This window comes from Juglans microcarpa x Juglans regia, chromosome 4S (genome assembly GCF_004785595.1).
Source record: "Juglans microcarpa x Juglans regia isolate MS1-56 chromosome 4S, Jm3101_v1.0, whole genome shotgun sequence".
In the NCBI taxonomy this organism is placed as follows: Eukaryota; Viridiplantae; Streptophyta; class Magnoliopsida; order Fagales; family Juglandaceae; genus Juglans; species Juglans microcarpa x Juglans regia.
The window spans coordinates 5,811,077-5,832,165 of record NC_054601.1 but is presented as its reverse complement, the minus strand read 5'-3'; the positions used below and the strand labels follow the sequence as shown (position 1 = coordinate 5,832,165).

Genomic DNA, 21,089 nt, shown 5'->3' with positions numbered 1-21,089 from the left:
CATCAGTTTATAATTTACTTTTATATAATTTTTTTGTAACTAAAATATTTTCCGAGTAAACTTTTTATATTAGAGGAAAACTATGTTTGTTATTTTATATTTACACATTGAATGATAAAAATAAAATATTTGTTAGAAAAAATTCACAACAAGACAACCTCGTGTAAATTTTGACGCACTCTATTTTTTCTAAACACATATTATTCTTATATGTTATAATATGATGTACAATATCGAATACCCATTGGTTTGTTCAAAATAAATACGCCTATGAAATTTATTTTCAAAACATGCCTCAAGGAAGCTACTTGAATTAGAATCCACCTTACTTGAATAGTATACGTAAAAATAAATGTTTGGTCTATGCAAAAAATTTATAAAATTTAAATTGTAAACTCACGTTACTTGACACGAGACATCTTATTATAAAACCTTTTTTTATTATAAAACAAAAGCAAGTTTTATATTAAGGTAGATTAGTTTGTAATTACTTGAGAAATGCTAAACGTCCCGAATTCGGGACGTAAAAAGTGTTTCGAATGAATTTTTTTTTCCTTAGTGATTAATGAAGTATTTTTTAACGATGTTGTGAATTTTTTTATTTTTTTAAAAATATTTATAATGATTAAAAAAATAAATGAAAAAAAATAAAAAAATAAAATAAAATATGTTGTTCGGGAAGTGCATTCGGGAGCTTTTTTCGAAAAGTGTAGTACTGCTCTAATTACTTTTGTAATATTTTTGTGTAGATCTAATACTTCTCGTAAATAATAAATTGGCAAATAAATTATGATATATAAATATATTAATATTGTCTATTCATAAGAAAAACATATCCAACTATTTTTTTTCCGTAAGACATAAGTTCAACTCAACAAGAGAGGGACATGGATTACCAAAAGAGTTATTAGCAAGTTCAAGCTTCCATAGCTCAAATAAATGAATTTTATATGTGGAAAAAAAAAATGCTTTGGGTCTCGAAAATGGATCTCGAATTTGTGTCCTGAATGACTTTTTTTTTGTTTTATTTAGTGATTAAGGAAGTATTTTTTAATGATATTGTAAAGTTTTTATTTTTTTTAAAAATGTTTATGATGATTAAAAAAATACATGAAAAATAATAATAAAAAAGTAAAATACACTGTTTAGAATCTTTATTCCGGACTCATTTTCTATGACTGTAGCAAAAAAATGACTTTTGTAGCAATAGAAAATTTATTTTTGACACGTCAATGAAATAAATTATACAATAACAAAAAAAAATAGTATTTAAATTCTTTAATAATCATAATGAGTCTTGCTAATTTATTTTTATAAAATTTAATTGTGAATAAAATATTTATAAAAAAAATGTTATATTAAAAAAAAAAAAAAAGAGCACTGAAATTCTCCCTTAAATCCACAAGAGGACGATTGTATCAGTATCCACTGGTCTATTTTCAACATCGGCACAAATATTTAAATCCAACGAGAAAAGACTTTTGGCATACAACAGGTTCCCCCAACTCCAACAGATAAAACCAAATTTTAAAATCCGGCGCTTCCGTCCCATTAATTACATAACGATCGGTTCCAACTTCTCTATCCTAGTCCCGGTGCGCATTGCGTACACATCCTGCGCCTGAATCTCACGTGTCGCGACGACTCTCGTCCTAAAGTTTACGTGTGTTCTCCCTACAAAAGGTGCGCATCCAACCCCCGGTGCCTGCTGTCTCCTCCTTCGATTCGTCCTCTTCGGACCTCCGCTTAAAATACACACCCAACGTCACAAAATACTCTCTCTCTCATTCTGTTATCCAATAGGCAACCTACGTTTACTCTCTCTTCCTACGGCCTCTCAAGCTGTTGCGTATGCTACTGATCGGCTTGATCTGCTTCGTTCCGATAATTTGAGGTGGTCGGCGTGGCTCTGAGAGATCGCATTTGAAGTTGATTCAGAAAGAGGAGGAAAAACGTTGTGAGTGTTTTTGAAGGTGGAGTTATGGTTATTTTTCCTTTCTTTGTTTGCAGTGTAGCAAAGTTTTGTTAGAGGTTTGGATTTAGAAGGCGGAGCTAGCGAATGCATACGTGCTCGCTTCTGAGTATATCCGTGATCTTAAATTCGATCGCTGCGAAAGAATTCCCAGGTGGATCGTCCGGCGGCCGGTCAGTCGGGTTTTTCATTTCCACTCTCTTTTGATACGCTGGGGGGTGGGTGTGGGGGAGGGGAGTCAACGAAGAGTGCACGTGAGTCCCTGGGCCTGTGAGCCTGTGAGACCCGTGAGAAAATGCCTCACAAAACTACTTACTTCTTCCCCAGGCAATTCCCGGACCGGGGATTCGACTCTTGTTCATCCAAGCAACTATTTAATCAGGAGCAGAAGCTGACAATCACCAGCTCCGCATGCACAGGCAATGAAGCCTTTAACATCGAAAGTGACAGAAAGTCATCAAAGGATGCGTCCTTCACGGTCGACAAGAAGGTCATCTCAGCTGTAGCCGATCTTTTCACGTGCGACGACAGGTTCCACCCAAAGAAACAGCAATTTGCTGCCTTTTGTAACTGGTTAGTTGAGAGAAAGGGTGAGCGATCTGGTCACGTGAAATCCTCGTCCAGGACCTCGAGGAAGCAGTCATTTGACGAGGAGGACCGCGAGCTTTTGCTCCCCAAAGAAGCGGAGCTCGTGAAGGATCGGGCAATTGATAGGAACTTTGATCGCCAGGTCTCGCTTCCGAGGCTCTCCAGCGTGGGTAGCAGCTATGCAGGGAGCTTGTTTTCCGGAACGACGACGTTGGATGGCAATTTCTCCAGCGATATCGTTAAGGATTCAACCACGACGTCTACGAAGCAAGAGGAGGAGGAGGAGGGGGAGGAGGTGGAGACGCGTAGGGATAACTTGACGCAGAGGGTGAGGGAGAGTCACTATCTGCAGCTTGCTTTGGCTAGTAGGCTTACTTCTCAAGCCAGTCTTCTTTGCGAGCCTGTGCTCATGGTTGAGAGTGGAGCGTTGCTGGCTTCGGAAGTGGACACTGTTTCATATCGTCTCTGGGTACTCTCTCTAGACCTCGCTTGCATATCCGTTATCATCTTCCCATTGAACTTGAGTATTGCTACACAACCTGGTATCTATACTGCTCTATTGCATGTACGTATTTAGCCATGGTGCCAAACAAATGTATTATAATACTCTGAAGCCTGCGATCATTGTTAAGTTCGTAGTAATGCTTCTAACTTTTATTATTGAATGAGCTCAATCACTAATTGGAGTGTTTTGTTCGTTTAGCTTTCACTGAATCACCTTTCAATGAATGTGAGTTTGCTTGTTGTTCAGGTTAGTGGTTGCTTGTCTTACACTGACAAGATATCGGACGGTTTCTACAACATACTGGGAATGAATCCGTATCTGTGGCTGATGTGCAATGATGTGGAGGAAGGTAGGCGACTGCCGCCATTAATATCGCTTAAAGCAGTTGACCCCAGTGAGACATCTATGGAGGTGGTGCTTGTTGATAGACGGGGGGACTCTCGCCTTAAGGAACTTGAAAATAAAGCCCAAGAACTGTATTGTGCTTCAGAGGATACCTTAATGTTGGTGGAGAAACTAGGCAAACTTGTTGCTATCTACATGGGGTAGGTTTCAACCTTTTTTCTTTGGGCTGAAAATTTTGAACAATGAAGATTGATTGGCTTATGTGATTTTTATTGAGTCAAATTTTCGAAATTTTGAAGGGGCGATTTTCCAGTGGAGCAAGGAGATCTCCACATGCGCTGGAAATTAGTTAGCGAGAGATTGAGGGAATTTCAGAAGTGCATCGTGCTCCCTATTGGCAGTCTATCTATGGGACTTTGCAGGCATCGTGCCATTCTTTTCAAGGTGATGGAATGCACCATGCGGTTTGGTTCATAAATTTGACATTTCCTTCATTGAATCATAAGTTCACTTCATTAGTTTGAAAAGCCACTTCCGCTCTAAGATAGATAGTTCATTGTCATTTTGTTCTTTTTCATATGGCATTCATACTAAGTTCCTAGTTGGGAGGGTTGACGGTTTGAAGTTAGCAAACCTTAGTCATTGTTACCTGAAATAGTGTACTGTATTAGGGTCTTAATAATATTTATGTTTTAAATTTGTAAAGACTGCTTAAGCAAACAACAATGTATGTACCTGTTCCGTCTCGAGGGTATTCTTACCAAAAAAACGGCTTATATTGTGTGGACGATACTAGTCAAGAACATCCTCATTGATTTTCCTGAAGGTCGGAAATATGAGCTAGCAGCCTAGCACCGATGCAGTGCGTAGATTCCCCTATTATCTTTAACTCCTCTGTTGCATGCGCAGATATGTTGTATGTTATTCTAAACAGCATGTATTGAATACGGTACCTGTTATTCAGCGTCATCGAGGTTTCCATGATCACACATGTTTCTAATGTATGTGTCAGATGAAAATTTTTGTTTTTCTCTCTCTCTCTAAAATTATTAACTTTATTATATTTACTAGGCAACCGCTCAGATTCCTTTGATTTAACAAGAAAAGGACAGAATACTTTGCAACTTGTGGTTTTATTTTTTTAAAAAATCTTTCCGCCCAACTTTCATTGATGGCTTCAAGAATAGAAATTTTGCAAGTGCATGTGTTGTAGAATTATGGCTATTGAGACGCAGAAGCACAATATTTCTTCCAGAACTGCAAGGTGTTTTTAAAGCATGCATGACTGGCTGAACAGGGTGCCTTGGTGTCGCATGAGAATGCAACTAAAATAGAAGCATCATCAAGCAACACCCTCAATTATTAAGCAGTCCATAAATTTTTCTATCCACTGATTATTCAGTGAGGTATTTGTAGCCTTCCGTGGTGAATGGACTAAATTTTTGAACATATGATATTTAAGGGTGTTATGAGGATATCAGACCTATCCCTTTCCTTAGTATGGATCTAATGACATTAGTATTAGTTACTAACACCATGCATTCTATGAGGTTGGTTACTGAACAGGTGGGATTGTTTTTCCCCTGCAGAAACTGGCAGACTACATTGGTTTGCCGTGTCGTATAGCTCGAGGTTGCAAGTACTGTGTGGCTGATCATCGCTCTTCTTGCCTTGTCAAGGTAGAGGATGGCAAGAAGTCCTCAAGGTTTGATACACTATCTGTTCTTCCGGTCCTCATTTCTTGCGAATAAAATTTGAAGGTTCTTCAAATCCAGAATGGCCACAGGATGATTAAGCATATTAATTTCTTCCAAAATATGGCAATTGACGATTTAATACATTGCTTGAATTTTGTTTGGCTTAGTGATATTGACCTCCACATCAGTCATTCTATTGATCTTGTTTTGTCATTTTTGTTATCTCTGATGTAATTGTGGACACCAGATAGATGCATTGTAATTATGAAGATGAATTATGTTTGATCCTATGCCAGCTTGAACCTTTTTTTTTTTTTTTTTTTTAATCTAGGTATTATATTTCATATATATTAGGTTGTCTCATGCTTGGCCTTTAATGCATGCTTCATTCGATATGAGAGTTGTTTGTATAGCATTTGACCATAATATTTCATGCTTTTCGTTGTTTTATGTGTATATTTGTTAACAGGGAATATGTAGTTGATCTAGTTGGCCAACCAGGAAATGTTCATGGCCCAGATTCCTCTATCAATGGAGGATTGCTTTCTTCAATGCCTTCGCCATTTCAAGTTTCTCATCTGAAAGAATTCCAACAACCTTACGTGGATGCTTCATCATCCTGTCAAATTCTAAACTCACAGCACACACGTGCTTCTCCCAGAAATCCTCTGTATTCGGGTACGATTCATTTGCATATTCTGAAAGGTTTTTATTTATTTAAAAAAGTAGTTTTTTATTTCTTAATTTTTTTACATCAAAGGTAAAAAAAAATTCTCATTGAAAGGTCAGTTTATTCTCCTAAAAAAATCAAGTCGTCTTTTGGTTGGACTGATGTAGTAGGTGCTTCAAGTTTTCATCACTTTTTTCTTACTTAGATGTAAGCCTGTAAATGTTTTGTATTGCAATCATGCTGAAAAAGCGGAATATTTATGTGCATTTCTGCTACATAGAAATAACATTCCATGCAATCTATTTGTTGTTAGTTACATCAATATATTTTTTCTTTTCATAATACAAACATCAGCATAATGTTATATGCCATCGTACTCCAAGAATATAAAAAGCCCATTTAGCAAGCATTGTCTATCGAGATCGATGATCATTTCCTTGCAGGTTTTGGGGAAGAAGGTCCACAAGTGATGGAATCATCTCTGACACCTTTTGAGTTGGAAGGAAATACTGAACATTGCATAATTCAGAGTCCCATTTTGTCATTTTCCCAGGGAAACGTTTCAGAACCACTGGATTCTGCTCCGAAGGTGTTGTTACATGAGTATTCTAGGCCTTGCGAAGACAAAGTTGTTATACAACAAACATACAAAGAAGATATTTTTGTATCTGGAAGTCCAGTTATAGAAAACAGCATCAAGCAACCTAAGATCAGCTTATCAAGTCAGTCAGATCTGAAGGAGGTCGATGGTAGGCTTGAGAATCAAGGGAGATTCCCTGCTGTAACCATCCCAAAATACTTGAATCTTGAACCATCCCTTGCAATAGACTGGCTGGAGATATCATGGGATGAATTACATATCAAGGAGCGTGTTGGTGCTGGTACTTTCCCTGCTTCTTAATTGGACACATTTCACATTTAAAAACTACAGTTTTTCAAGTAGGCAATTATTGAAGTAATGTTCTCCTTGCAGGGTCATTTGGGACTGTGCATCGTGCTGAATGGCATGGATCGGTTAGTTTTTTTGTATTATGTGATTTGGTAATTAATATAACTTAGTGGAGGATCAATTAAGGTTTGGTTCTGATATAGAGTGCATCAGTGCATTAACTGTGCTGCATTAACTGATTTGGTATTTTTCAATCTATGGTGTTTCCTTGGGAGAGATTGTCAAAATGAAGGAAAAGTTAGATGGTCCAAGGGTATATTTATTTTCTACACGATCAACTTCTTCCCCTTCAAATATTTTATTTGGAATTTAAGCTCACTACAATGTGACATCATTAACTTTAATTTTTACTAACCTCACCGACCCCCCAATATATATATATATAATATATTCTTTTCTAGGAATTTGTAGTGCTATTTTTCCTACAGTAAGTAAAATATATTGCCTGCAAAACTGCAGGATGTAGCAGTCAAGGTCCTTACCATGCAGGATTTCCATGATGATCAATTGAAGGAGTTTCTAAGAGAGGTATGTGCATGGTGACCGAGTATCAGCAGTTTCCTATCTTTGTCCCTTCCATATCCGAGTTGATGCACACCTTTTTACTTTTCTGTTTTCCACTGCTTATATATTTTTTTTTCCTGGTTTTTCCCTCTATTGGGTGGTAAGTTTGTTTCAGACAAACCATGATGTGCTTGGGGTGGAGTTCTACCTTTTCCATCAGTATTAATTTAATTTATCTCTGACTTTTGAATGTATTGTGTATCGTTTAATATCTTTACATTGATGCTTTGACCAGATGATTATTGAAGTGAATGATAGCTGTCTATTGACATGTGATCTAAAATTACAATCTTGTATGTTGACACAGTTGATAATCCTGCAATTTTTCATTGATGTTGCCTTGCCCTATTACATTCAATATATGGATTCCGTTGGAATTATCTTATTTAATAAGTTCTCACCACATTCATTTCATGTTTATTGGCTACTGCTTGCTATAACAATATAATATTTTGGTATACTTTTAGACTTACAAGTAGGTTATATCATTTTACAATCAAAAGCGTATTTATATGTAATAGTAGTACTAGTAATCCTATTTTTCAAGTGTAAAATCTCCATGCACATTCTCATGCATCCAAAACTTATAAAATGAGCAGATGATAAAAAAATAGAGGATAAACAAGTAAACAAAAACATTTTGTGATTCTGAAAAAGCTGATTACTAAATGCTTTTGGATTGCAAGGCTTAATCTGTCAAGATTGTTTTCAGGTGGCAATAATGAAACGTGTACGGCATCCGAATGTCGTTCTCTTCATGGGTGCAGTGACAAAGTGTCCACATCTGTCAATAGTGACAGAATATCTGCCTAGGTAGACCGTTTAAGGGTTTTAACTCTCTTTCTCTCTCTCTCTCTCTCTCCCTTCTTTTTAAGCAAGTTTCAATTTTCTCGTTGAAAAATTCCTCATCTTTGTGGAACAGGGGTAGTCTATACCGCCTCATACACAGGCCAGCTTCTGGTGAACTATTAGATAAAAGGAGGCGGTTACGCATGGCATTGGATGTGGTTTGTACTAATTATTAGCTCTCATTTTAGCTGCTAACAGTGATTGCTATGAGCGAAAACTTATGCTCTAAATTGGATGCAGGCCAAGGGGATCAATTATCTCCATTGTCTTAACCCTCCTATTGTGCACTGGGATCTTAAATCTCCAAATTTATTGGTGGATAAAAATTGGACAGTAAAGGTATAATAACAAACGAATGGAAACTCTCTCTCTCTCTCTTAAAAATTACTGGTGTTCGATAAAAAAAATTACTGGTGTCTAGTCACATAAATAAATTCATGCAGTGTTTTTTGCTCAGGTATGTGATTTTGGTTTGTCCAGATTCAAAGCAAACACTTTCATTTCATCGAAGTCTGTTGCTGGAACTGTAAGTCTCTCTCTCACTTGCAACATTTACTGGTATTTCATAGGATCTAGATTTGGTTGTTTGAAATTCTTTGATGCCTGGGTAGAAAGACGCTACAAAGATTCACTGTGCCTTGGTAGAAAGACCTCTATGTCAGTCGCATTCGGTCTGCTGGTGAGTTGAAAAACATGAAACAAGTTTGCAGTTGTTCAAAACTGGAACTGGCACAATATCATGAAGTGGATGTCACCCCTGTGGAGAATTTAATGATGTAAGAATAACAAAAGCTAAAAGAAGAAAAGCAAAAGAGGATGAATGAAAAGAAGTCAAAGGTTGAGGAGAAGAGAAGCAGAGAGAGAGAGAATGAATGGAAAAGTGATTTCTACTTTATTCCATCGTGCATAGTACATTGTTGCATGGTGCTGCTGCTTTATACTAAAAGAGAGAAATAAATCCTAACTAACGAATCAAATATTCCATCAACCTTTGTACAACTATACAACAATTTTACACAAAGGTACATTACACCTCAGCTGAAGGAAGGGCCTTCTAGTAAATCAAATGAAAAAGTATTACAAGCAGTGTGTTCATTTGATGATAATTGAGCCTTCATATTAGAACCCTTCATGTTGCCAAAAGCAGCTGATTCTTCATCATCTGGTGATGTAAAGGTGATGATTCCATGCTATGTATGCTCTAATATCCCCCTGCCTGATGGAAAATAGATGTTAACTATTCCCATCTTGGAAAGGTGTGCATAAAGCAAATAGGATGGAAGAGATTTGGTGAAGATATCAGCTAGTTGAGATTGTGTGGAGACATGTGCAGTTTTGATTCGACCTTCTGTAATTTGATCTCAGATCAAGCGACAATCCACTTTAATGTGTTTTGTCCTCTCGTGAAAAACTGGGTTTGCTGCTATGTACAAGGCAGCTTGGTTGTCACAAAACAAGTCAGCAGCTTGTTGATGGGGAATGGACAAATCATTAAACAACTGTCTGAGCCAAGTAAATTCAGTAGAGATGGAGGCCATGGCACGGTATTCTACCTCAGCAGAAGATCTAGACACCACTGTCTGTTTCTTGGATCTCCAAGAGATGAGGGATTGGCCTAGGAAAATATAGTATTCAGTGACTAATTTTCTAGTATCAGGGCAAGAGGCCCAATCTGAATCACTGTATCCTTTTAAATGAATAGGAGAAGAAGAAGATGAGAGGATGCCTTGGCCAGGTGAGTTTTTAAGGTATCTTAATACCTTATGAGCTGCAGCAAAATGGGAGGTGGAAGGGTGATCCATGAATTGACTAAGAACTTGTGTTGGATAGCTGATATTTGGTCTTATGATGGTGAGATAAAGGAGTCAACCAATGAGCTATCTATATGGGGTAGGATCAGTTTAGGGTGTGCCACATGATTTGCTCATTTTGTGGTTCTGATCCATTGGAAGTTTCAAAGGTTTGGAGGCCAACATACCTGAATCTACAAGAAGATCTAAGGTATATTTTCTATGACAGAGGTGAATTCCAGTGGGGAATCGAGCAAACTCAATGCCTAGGAAATATCTCAAGGATCCAAGGTCTTTTATATTGAATTGAGTGTTCAAAAAATTCTTGAGGACAAAAATGGATTCAAGGGAATTACTTGCAACTACTATGTCATCTACATAGACTAGTAGTGCTATAAATGTGGTTGCAGTGATGTAAGTGAAAAGGTTGTATCAGCCTTAGACTGAGTGAAACCAAATTGAATTAAAGAGGCAGAGAACTTGTCATACCATTGGCGTGAGGCCTGTTTGAGGCCATATATGCTTCTGAGCAACTTGCATACTTGTCTAGGATGACCCTTAGTGTAACTAGGTGGCTTTCTCATGTAGATTTCTTCTTTGAGCTCGCCATTAAGGAAAGCATTGTTGACATCAAATTGTTGAAGATGCATGGCAGCTAAGGCTAGGATGGTTCTGACAATCACCATCTTAACCATTGGTGAAAAAGTCTCATGGTAATCCACTCCTTTTTGTTGGGTAAAACCTTTGGCAACCAAACGGGCTTTCTTTCTCTCAATAGTGCCATTGGAGTGATATTTGGTTTTAAAAACATATTTGCAATCAATTGGAACTTTGCCAGGGGGTAGGTCAGTAAGAGTCCAGGTTTAGTTTAGTTCTAAAGCCTCAAGTTCAGTCTCTATTGCCTTACACCAATCTGGGTCCTTGATAGCTTGTTTATATGTGTGTGGATCATGATTTGATGAGATGGTTGCAAAAAATAAAGAGAGGGCAGGGGATAAATGATTATAAGAAATGAAAGAAGATAAAGGGAATGGAATACCTGATGTAGAAGTTGCCATGTCCACTGATTGAGAGGGTGAGATGGAGCTAGCTTGCTGACAGTGAAAGTCTTGGAGGTATTGTGGAGCTCTTCTAGTTCGAGTGGATCTCCTAAGAACAAGTTGGGATGGGTCTGAAATGGTTGGTGTAGAGGAAGGGTCTGAAATGTTTGGTATGGAGGAAGTAGAAGAAGGGTTTGAAATGGTTGCCATAGAGGAAGTAGAGGAAGGCATTGATGGAGGAGAGATAGGTGTTGTGATGGAATTTTGTGAACGGGTAGGCAGATTAGTGGAGACTGAAGGTAAAGGAGTGTAATGAGAATAAGAAGGAATGGAAGGATAGGGTGATGCTAGTGGTGTAGGTGTTGAGGAATGGGAGAAGTGATGAAAGGGGAAAACATGTTCATAGAAGGTTACATCCCTAGAAATAAGAACTGTCTTAAAGTTGAGGTCCAGCAGCTTGTAGCCTTTTACCCCAAAAGGGTAACCAAGAAAGACACATTGTCTTCCTCGAGGATCAAATTTGGTTATGGTTTGAGATAAAGTGGAGGCAAAGCATAGGCAGCCTAAAATTCTCATGTGAGAATAGGTGGGAGGTGTGTTAAAAAGGAGTTCAAAGGGGGTTTTGTTTGCAAGTAAGGGACTGGGAATTCGATTGATTATGTATGTTGCAGTGAGAATGTAGTCATTCCAGTAGATGTTGGGAAGATTAGATTGAGGGTATGTTTGGAATTTAAACTACTCTCAACTCATCATTACAACTTTTTCAAATCCCAATACAAAATATAATAAACAATTCAACTTTTTCAAATTCCAAAATAATAATAATATTAAAAAATAATATTCTAACAATATTTTATCATCTCAACTTAACTCAGTTCAACATCCAAACGCAGCCTGAATCTTGAGAGCTCGAGCTATATTCAATAGATGTTGATGTTTTCTCTCAACAACCCCATTTTGTTGAGGGGTTGCCACACAAGTTCTGTGATGAATGATTCCATTTTTATTAAAGAAGTCTCTCATTTGAAACTCAAGACCATTGTTACTTCTAAGGATTTTGAGTTTTGTTTGAAATTGGGTTTCTACTAGATTGCAAAATGCCTCTATGCATAGTCTGGTGTTAGATTTAGCTTTGAGCATGTAAATCCAAGTGCACCTAGAGAAATCATCTACAATTGTTAAGAAGTATTTGGTGCCATCATCTACTTCTATTGAGTTGGGTCTCCAGATGTCACGGTGTATAATTTCAAAGATGGTTTTGGTTTTATGAGTGCTATCTGGAAATGGAAGTTTATGGTGTTTGGCAATGGGACACACATGACATGGGTTAGTATCAAAAATAGTGGAGACATGATTTGTAATAGAGGAATCTGTTATTACATGAATCCTTGAAATGGGAGTATGGCCCAGTCTACAATGCCAAAGATCATAAACTTGATCAACATTTTTGAAAACAACAGAAACAGAAACGATCTTTTGTAAAGAAGAAGAAAAGTAATCAAGGAGAGCTGATGGAGACACTGGTTCTGTAAGTAGATGGTAAAGGCCATTCTTCATCTCACCCATGCCAATCGTGGTCCATGTCAAAAGGTTCTGGAGAAAACATATTTGTGAAAGAAATATAAAACAGCAAGAGAGTGAAGTGGTTAGTTGTTTGGCTAAGATTAAATTGAAAGCAAAAGAGGGAACACATAGCACATTATGCAAAATCAAGGTAAGAGTAAGATGAATAGTGCCAATGTGAGTGACAGGTGCAGTGTGGCCATTTGGAAGTTTGATAAGAAAAGAAACATGAGAAGTGATAGATGAAAAGAGAGTGGTGGTACAAATCATGTGATCTGTAGCACCAGTGTCAATAATTCAAGGTGGGTGTGTGTTTGTGTGATGTGTTGGAGTGAAAGAAGTGAAACAAAGAGGGTTACCAGTCATAGTAGTAGAAGAGGTACAAGCTGCTTGAACATTATTGACTGAATAATTGGCAATAGAGATGTCCTTTGATGGCAATAGTGAAAGGGGTTGCTGGTATTGGTCTTTAGTAAAAGTTAAGTTGTCATTGAATGGACTCTCTGGTTCAAGTGAGGTCATATTGGCAGAGGGGAAGCCAAGTTGTTTGGGTTTGCCATGAAATTTATGCCAAGGTGGATAACCATGCACTTTGTAGCACTTGTCTGCTAGGTGTCCTTTCAGATGGCAATGTGTGCAAATAGGGGCTTGAGCATTTCCTGCTTTGAAGCAGCTATCTAGAGTATGCCCTTGAATTTTGTAGTGAGTGCAAAAAGGTCTGTCACGTTTGGGAGGTTGAGTTGGTCTGGAAAATGGCTTATAAGATGGGTATGGCTGTTTCACAGCAAGGGCCATTGAATCAGGTGAAGGGTGGCCATGAAGTACTAGATGCTGCATTTCTTGCTGTTGAATCATAGAAAAAATTTTGTTTATGGGAGGCAAGGGATCTAGCAGCATGATCTGGTCACGGGTAATGTTATAAGAGTCATTTAGGCCCATAAGGAATTGTATTACACAATCCCTTTGGTATCTATCAAGAAGTACAGCAAGTTTGCCATAGGTACAATCAGGCATAGGATCATAGATGATGAGTTCATCCCAAATGGTTTTAAGTTTGCCAAAATAAACACTAATTGAATCATTGTCTTGTTGCAAACCTGTGAGAGCCTTTTTGAGCTGGAAAATTCGATGCCCATTTTGTTGAGTGAATATGTCTTTGAGTTCAGTCTATATTTGTTGTGCATTATCCACCAATGCAATACTGGATTTGAGGGTTGGGTTAATGGAATTGTGGAGCCAGGAGACTACCAAGTCATTGCATCTCTCCCAAGCATCATAGAAAGGGTCAGTAAGGTCTGTTGGTTTGGTCAAGGTTCCATTAATGAAACCAAGTTTGTTCTTGGCACGAAGAGCTCTGCACATAGCTCTTGACCAGGTTGTATAATTCTCTGAGGTGAGAAGGTCAGGGACCAAGGGAATGAAACCAAGCAATGTCCCCATGATCAAGGCGATAGGGGTTGATGATGTTTGTGAAATTTAGAAAAATGGAATTGTTTATATCAGTAGCCATAGCAAAATATTCTCACTCTGTGGCTCTTGACACCATGTAAGAATAACAAAAGCTAAAAGAAGAAAAGCAAAAGAGGATGAATGAAAAGAAGTCAGAGGTTGAGGAGAAGAGAAGCAGAGAGAGAGAATGAATGGAAAAATGATTTCTACTTTATTCCATCATGCATAGTACATTGCTGCATGGTGCTGCTGCTTTATACTAAAAGAGAGAAATAAATCCTAACTAACTAATCGACTATTCCATCAACCTTTGTACAGCTATACAACAATTTTACACAAAGGTACATTACACCTCAGCTGAAGGAAGGGCCTTCTAGTAAATCAAATGAAAAAAGTATTACAAGCAGTGTGTTCATTTGATGATAATTGAGCCTTCATATCAGAACCCTTCATGTTGCCAAGAGCAGTTGATTCTTCATCATTTGGTGATGTAAAGGTGCTGATTCCATGCTGTGTATTAGGCCTGCAACCCAAGCAAACCGTCCATATTTTTGGACTAACCCGACCCGCATATTAACGGTTTCTAGTCGTGTTCGACCCGGTATTTTTTTTTTCCTTTCTTTTTTGTAAATTTAATTTGGCTGTTGGTTTGAACTTTGGGTGTGTACTGACTCGCCTCTAAGTATCGGCATCTCCGATGCAAACAAACACACATATTTGCTTTCCACTAGTGTCAAAGAAAAGCTTTACCCAGAATCGAGTACTTTGAAAATATCGGGTTTTCGCACAGAGACGCGGTATCAATCGGAGATTCCCACAGCATACAATTATTGAAAAGGAAAAAAGAAATAAGCTTTATCCTTGTTAAACGGCATCAAGACAAAATGTTCAGATTACATGTGTAACAAAGCAGGAAGACCCATCAACGTATCATCGTCTTATTCGAAACGTAAGGTAAGGTGATGATACTGGTAATCACAAGCCACTGAATGCCATAGCTAGCAAGGCCCATCACCCATGAAAGCAGGGAAAGGAAACGAGGTAAAAAATAAAGGAAAAGCAGAGACGAAAATACCAAAACTTGAACATTGGAAGGAGAAGAGAAGAGAAGAGAAGTCGATGCAAACCGAACGAAGCAAACAAAACAATCTATTGATTCTCTCCTAGTAAAACTTGTAGCTTTCGCCACGCGTCGTATGTCGCTCCAAGTAAATCATTTCAGACTCTCAGGTTGTGGATGATAGCGTCGTGACGAAGAGAAGTGGGGAGGGGGCGAACGGAGGCGATGCAAAGAGAAGAGGGGAAGTGGGATGTGAATGGCTAGGGTTTCGTGTTTTAAGAGGCGGGTTGTACGGGTCGAACCCGAGACGTAATTAAAACCGATTGTTTGGTTCGGGTCGGGTCGGGCAGGTTTTTGCACATGCCTACTGTGTATGCTCTAATAAATGAAGCCGATTTAGATCACATTAGGACCTACTTAGGACAGAGTTTTGTGTTCCAGAAATACTGCAGCTAGTTATAGCAGATAAGTTTAAGGCTCTGTGAATAACAGTGTTTTTTACAAATTGAATTATCATTGGTAAATGTTGGATTTTGTTTTTCCCTTCGAAAAGACAAATCATAAAGTGTTGGTTAGGCCCATTTCTAAGACTTGCGAATCAACTTCAGGCTTTTTCAAAGGGGGAGAGGAAGTGTCCAGTGCTCGCTTAGTGGCAAAAAGGTTCACTCCTTTATAAACACCCCCAGCCTGTTCTAACCAACTCCTAACTTTCAAAACGTCATTATACTAGAAGCAAATTTATGGGACAGGTTTTTGTTTTATAAAATGAAGTAGCAGGAAGCAAATTTTCAATGTCATAAAGAAGAAAATGGTAGACATCTTGGCTCAATTTTCCTTGACAAGAATTGGCAATTCATTCTTCATCAAAGTTATTTATGAATGTTCTCATCTGCTCTAGGGTTCAATGTCTTCTCTCGATTGAAAGTCAGATAATTCAATCAAAATTTTCAGGTTGAAGTTCTTGGTATTGCATAGTGATCAACATGTAACACTCTTGCTTTTATTTTCAGCCTGAGTGGATGGCTCCAGAGTTCCTTCGAGGAGAGCCCTCAAATGAGAAGTCTGATGTTTACAGTTTTGGAGTGATCCTGTGGGAGCTTGTAACCATGCAACAGCCTTGGAGTGGACTTAGCCCTGCACAGGTAATCAATGAGGATCAAGATTCATATAGTTTACTTTTAAAAGTTTGTTTCCACTTTTGACCCATTCACATCTTCTGTATCAGTTCTTATATAAAAAGGAAAAAATCTGGAGGATCAGTTGTCAATTTTGTGTTTAATAACATTGAATTTGATTGACATGATCGTGTAAACTTTCAGGTTGTTGGAGCTGTTGCTTTCCAAAACAGAAAGCTTGTTATCCGGCAGAATGTCTCCCCAGTCTTGGCTTCCCTTATGGAATCTTGCTGGGCCGAGTAAGTGTGTCTGCATCGACTAGTTCATTTGTAGCATGTCAGCGATGTTTTAACCTTTTGAATTAAGGGAAGCAGGACATTTTATCAAAATCCTGAACTTGAGATTTTAGTTTTTTGGGGACACAAGAACACCACTGCACGCCGAAATGTACAGCTAACCCAGCATTCCAGCAAAGCAAGGGTAGCTTGCACTCGACCTTTTAGACTATGGGAATCTTGTATTCCATCAGATCGATTGACTGTCTTCGGTTTCCGAGAATGTCTAATGCTTGCCATAATGTTTCTTACTTGTAGACGAATCTTCTAGAGATTTGCAGACGTCCTATATGCAGTGTATAGTTTATTTTATCCAGTGTCATTCGAATATAATAGTGGCTTACTTTGCTTGGCAGTGATCCTGTTCAGCGCCCATCTTTTGCAAGTATAGTTGAATCTCTGAAGAAGTTGCTGAAGTCCCCAGTGCAGCTAATACAGATGGGCGAGAACGCAACGTAAGGTGAAGTACTCCACCCAATGCCACTCTACATATAATTCATAAATATGAACCAATATCCTAAACTAAAGGGGAGTTGACTAACCAAATAAGGGTGACTGACTGCCGCCTTTTTGGTTGTTGGCAACTATAGATGCCTTTTTTTCTCTAACCCTGTCCAAAAGACAATACCCACCAAGCTCAAGCCTGTACATAAGATTGCACAGAAGTGCCTTCTGCGTGTTCATGTGTTGTTGAGTGGAGACTGCATCTTATCTTTATATTTATAACCTATTTCTTATTCCAACTTTGTTATGTTTTAATTTGGGAATATGCTACTGCAAATCTTTTGACATGATAGTAATAATAATAAATGGAGACAATGGAATTTGCCAAATGTATGGTATTTTGTGTAAATTGTGCAAAGTTATGGTGTGGTTAAGTTGTAAAGCTACTTAAAATGTATAGCATCAATCAATACGACTAAGATCAATCAAATCAATAATAAAGAATAACATTACTCGTTTTAGAGGGAGGAAAATGTACTTTCACTTTTGATTGATAGTAGTAAGATAGATTGTGAATAGTAGTGAGATTTATAAGTTAAAGTTGATAAATAGTAGTGAATAGTAATGAGATTTTCGAATCCAAATGAGCTGAGATGAGAAGTAATTAATTGATTAGCTGTGATGGATTTGAGAATTTTTTGAATCTTGAAAATCCATGCTTGGATTTTCTAATGCTCCAAAATTAAGGATTTATATGAAAGAGTTTCGATATTTATCATCCTACATATATCACATTTAAAAAAAAAATCGGTTTTATTTCTTCTAAATTAATTGATTTTTTCTACTTATCATTCATAGACCACATATTTGATTAGGAAAAAAATTAAAAATAAAAAAATAAAAAATCATGTTTGATGTGAGGATGATGAGTAGAATTTTTCTACGCGAAAACATATAGAATTTGTTGGAAATCCAAGCTTGGCTCCCAAATATTATCTACTCTAGTGCAAAAAATTAACGATTTTGTATTACACAAAATAACAATAGTCCGCTGTTCTATCCGCTCAAGTCCAATCAGTGGATAACCTCTCAGATTCATCTGAATTTCTGGATTTCGGATCGTAAGGGAAAAAATTTCGGTTTGGATGCACACCCTATAGCATTTTATACAAGCCGAGTCTGTCTATACGAACGCATGTGGTTCATTAGGTTCCGATTTTTTTTTTTTTTAAGTCTTTACTCAAATTTAAGAATTTAAATAAATAAATAAATAGAAGTGGCCTTGCAGCATTGAATTCTTTCTAAAAAATTTACAATGAGGACAGAAAAATAAGTTTGGGGTTTCTACTCTAATTTTGTTCTATGATTTTTATTTTTTTTAATTTTTTGAAATAATTTTGTTCTATGATTTGGCAAGGCTTCTAGGCTCTAGCTATAGTCTCTTTCATAATTTTTCCCGACAAAAACATTATTATGCCTTAAAGTGGTACTTGTTTGCTAGCAATGCTCTATAGCCTAGGCCCTATAGGCAGGGTGAATAGATTACTCTGGGCTTGGGCCTTTGGTTTCAACGAGCCTAAGAAGCCCATACCATATTCATCCCACTTTTTTCTTTTTCGTTTTGTTTCTTCTCCTTCTCCTTCAATTTTTAACTTCTTTTGTGCACGGACTCGTGAACAGAAATGTAACAGGTTTTTCTCCCTTCTCGTGGGTGAGGAGCAACTAAGAGAATAAAAAAAAAATCTAGTCCAAAATAAATAAGCCCTCGGACCGACCTGTAAATAGACTCGCTTAGATGTAACTCTCATGTGGGAGCATACTATAAAGGGGATGAGACTCGTTGTCCTGGAGATCAATCGAACAACGTTCAATCCTTAAGTACATGCCCACATGAACGAGCGGAAAGTAAAATAGACCCTCGATCATCTGACAAAGTAACATCAATGGACCACCGATGACACCATTAAAAAGTAAGGGAACCTGCATTAACGGTATCATTACTCGATCTACATGTCATATTAATAACGTCGTTGCTAAAACATACCGCATTGAAATGACTCTGACATAAGGAACAGTAAAAAAGACATAAACTCCATAGGGGCAAACACGATCTATCCCCCCTAAACTCTCGATATAAATAACAATTTCTAGATACGAGAATTCTCTTTGGACTTCTCATTATTTACAAACTTTTAAAATATTTTATTAAGTTTGAAGACTTGAATTGCTTAAATCTAATCTAAAGGCGTACGAAACACGGTGTTAATAATAAAAATTATAGTAGTTTGTAAAAATACTTAAAAGCCAAATTTATGCGTAGGCTTTGAGAATATATGTATGTGTATAGAGATACGTATATTAATGAGTTGATTGTTGTTTGTATTTGTAATACTAAAAACTATTAACTTCTTTTTCCTAATACGAAGAAATTGGAATTATAGGAAATAGGTATCCTCAAGCTATATAAGATCACTGTCAATGATTACAGAAACTTTTATACTATTAATTACTCGTACATTTCAACAAATATTGACGGTAAGAAGAAACTGTATCCCACATGATATCATTATTTTGGAAAGATATTGGACTTTTATTAATTCTTTATTAGCCACTAGATTTTATTTTAAAAGAAAATTTGTACAAAAAGATAAAAATCTTTTACTTTTCACTCAACTTCGTTTGGATAGTGAGATGAAATGAAATAATTTTATATAAAAATTAAAAATTAAAAAAAAATATTATTAGAATATTATTTTAAAATTAAAAAAAATTGAATTATTTATTATATTTTGTGTGAAAATTTAAAAAAATTGTAATGATAAGATGAGATGAAACTATTTCTATATCCACACAGGTTCTTAAGAGTAATGCTAGAAAAAAAGTGTAAATTTTTTTTAAAAAAGTTGAGTTTATTATTAAAAAAATATTTTGTTATATAAGTTTTAAATTATTAATTTTTTATAAAAAAATACAAATTTTACATATTTTAAAACTCCAAATATCATTTTATTAAAAAATAAGAAATAAATCATTAGAAAATGAGACTTTCTTCTATTAAGAAAAGTAAGGGTATATTTAGAATTAAAATTCTCTCAATTCATTATTATAATTTTTTTAAATTTTAACATAAAATATAATAAATAATTTAATTTTTTAAAATTTTAAAATAATAATAACATTAAAAAATAATATTTTAATAATATTTATCATCCACCCAATTCAAATCAACGTACAAACGGAGCCTAAAACTGGGCGGCGAAGCAGTAGATGGCTATATACTTTGGTCCACCTATTACGAACACTCCGTAGACAGAATAGACGACTTCCTATTATTTTCTCCCTTTTCCCTTCATATAGTTTCCGATCAACCAAACACTGACGCACCAAAACGACGAAAGAAAATCAGAAGATGTTGTTCGATATTCTTCTACAAGTGGGTTTAATCCTCTTGATGATTTACTTGTTCCTCGCTATGCACGGAATTCCCAACAAGGTCCTATCCAAGATCCGGTACCGCAACCGTGCCGACTTCCAAGCCAAGCGACACTTCGTCCTCGGCGCCCAGCTACTCGCCCGCGCCAGATCCTCCAAGAATCGCTCCGATTCCACCTCTCTGGCCAAAGAGGCCCTGGAAGAGGCCGAAAAGGCCATCGCGTTTGACCCGAAGGACGCCGCGGCTCACATCCTCAAGTCCCTGGCTCTCGACTTCCAGGGCTTCAAGACTTCCGCCCTCGACTCGCTCGACGCCGCTCTTTCCCCTCTGTGCGCCAAGTCTCTGAGCGATCAGGAGCGAGGGGACGCGCTCTTCAAGAGGGCCGAGTTGAAGGTCGCCATCGCTAGGCGCGGCCGGACCGACTCTGCCGTGGCGGACTTGGAAGACGCGGTGACTCTGAGTCCGGAAAACGCCAAGGCGTTTCGTCTATTAGGGGAGTGTTATGAGGGGAAGAAAATGAAAGAGGAAGCCAAGAAGGCTTACGAGGATGCCTTAAGGGTCGAACCTGAACTGACCGCAGCTCGCGAGGCACTGGACCGGCTGGGTTCATAGTTCGAAAAGGCTAGATCTGATTTTGGTTCGAGATCCGGAGGAAAGAAAAAAAAACAGCACTCCCTACTCTGTTTTCTGTATCTGTATTTCTTCTTGTTGGGTTGTATAC

General features: G+C 37.4%; 2 protein-coding genes across 4 annotated transcripts; both read left to right on the top strand.

The window, feature by feature from the left end:
- Positions 1-1,504: 1,504 nt before the first annotated feature.
- On the top strand, positions 1,505-17,228 carry LOC121262823 (serine/threonine-protein kinase CTR1-like). Of its 3 annotated transcripts, XM_041165446.1 has the most exons (15): positions 1,507-3,029; positions 3,312-3,610; positions 3,710-3,854; positions 5,000-5,115; positions 5,577-5,785; positions 6,221-6,658; positions 6,751-6,791; positions 7,186-7,254; positions 8,003-8,103; positions 8,213-8,297; positions 8,380-8,478; positions 8,597-8,665; positions 16,052-16,183; positions 16,361-16,455; positions 16,848-17,228. In XM_041165446.1, the coding sequence occupies exons 1-15, from the start codon at positions 2,268-2,270 to the stop codon at positions 16,948-16,950; spliced, it is 2,763 nt and encodes a 920-aa protein (XP_041021380.1). In that variant the 5' UTR covers positions 1,507-2,267; the 3' UTR covers positions 16,951-17,228. The 3 variants fall into 3 exon arrangements, with proteins under 3 accessions (XP_041021382.1, XP_041021381.1, XP_041021380.1); XM_041165448.1 differs by lacking the exons at positions 16,361-16,455; positions 16,848-17,228 and adding an exon at positions 15,650-15,701 and having other exon boundaries at positions 1,505-3,029; positions 16,052-16,185; XM_041165447.1 differs by lacking the exon at positions 8,597-8,665 and having other exon boundaries at positions 1,506-3,029.
- A 3,116-nt stretch (positions 17,229-20,344) lies between these two features.
- LOC121262757 (anaphase-promoting complex subunit 7-like) lies at positions 20,345-20,980 on the top strand. Its single transcript, XM_041165352.1, has one exon. It carries the CDS (start codon positions 20,345-20,347, stop codon positions 20,978-20,980), a length of 636 nt encoding a protein of 211 aa, XP_041021286.1.
- Positions 20,981-21,089: the final 109 nt, after the last annotated feature.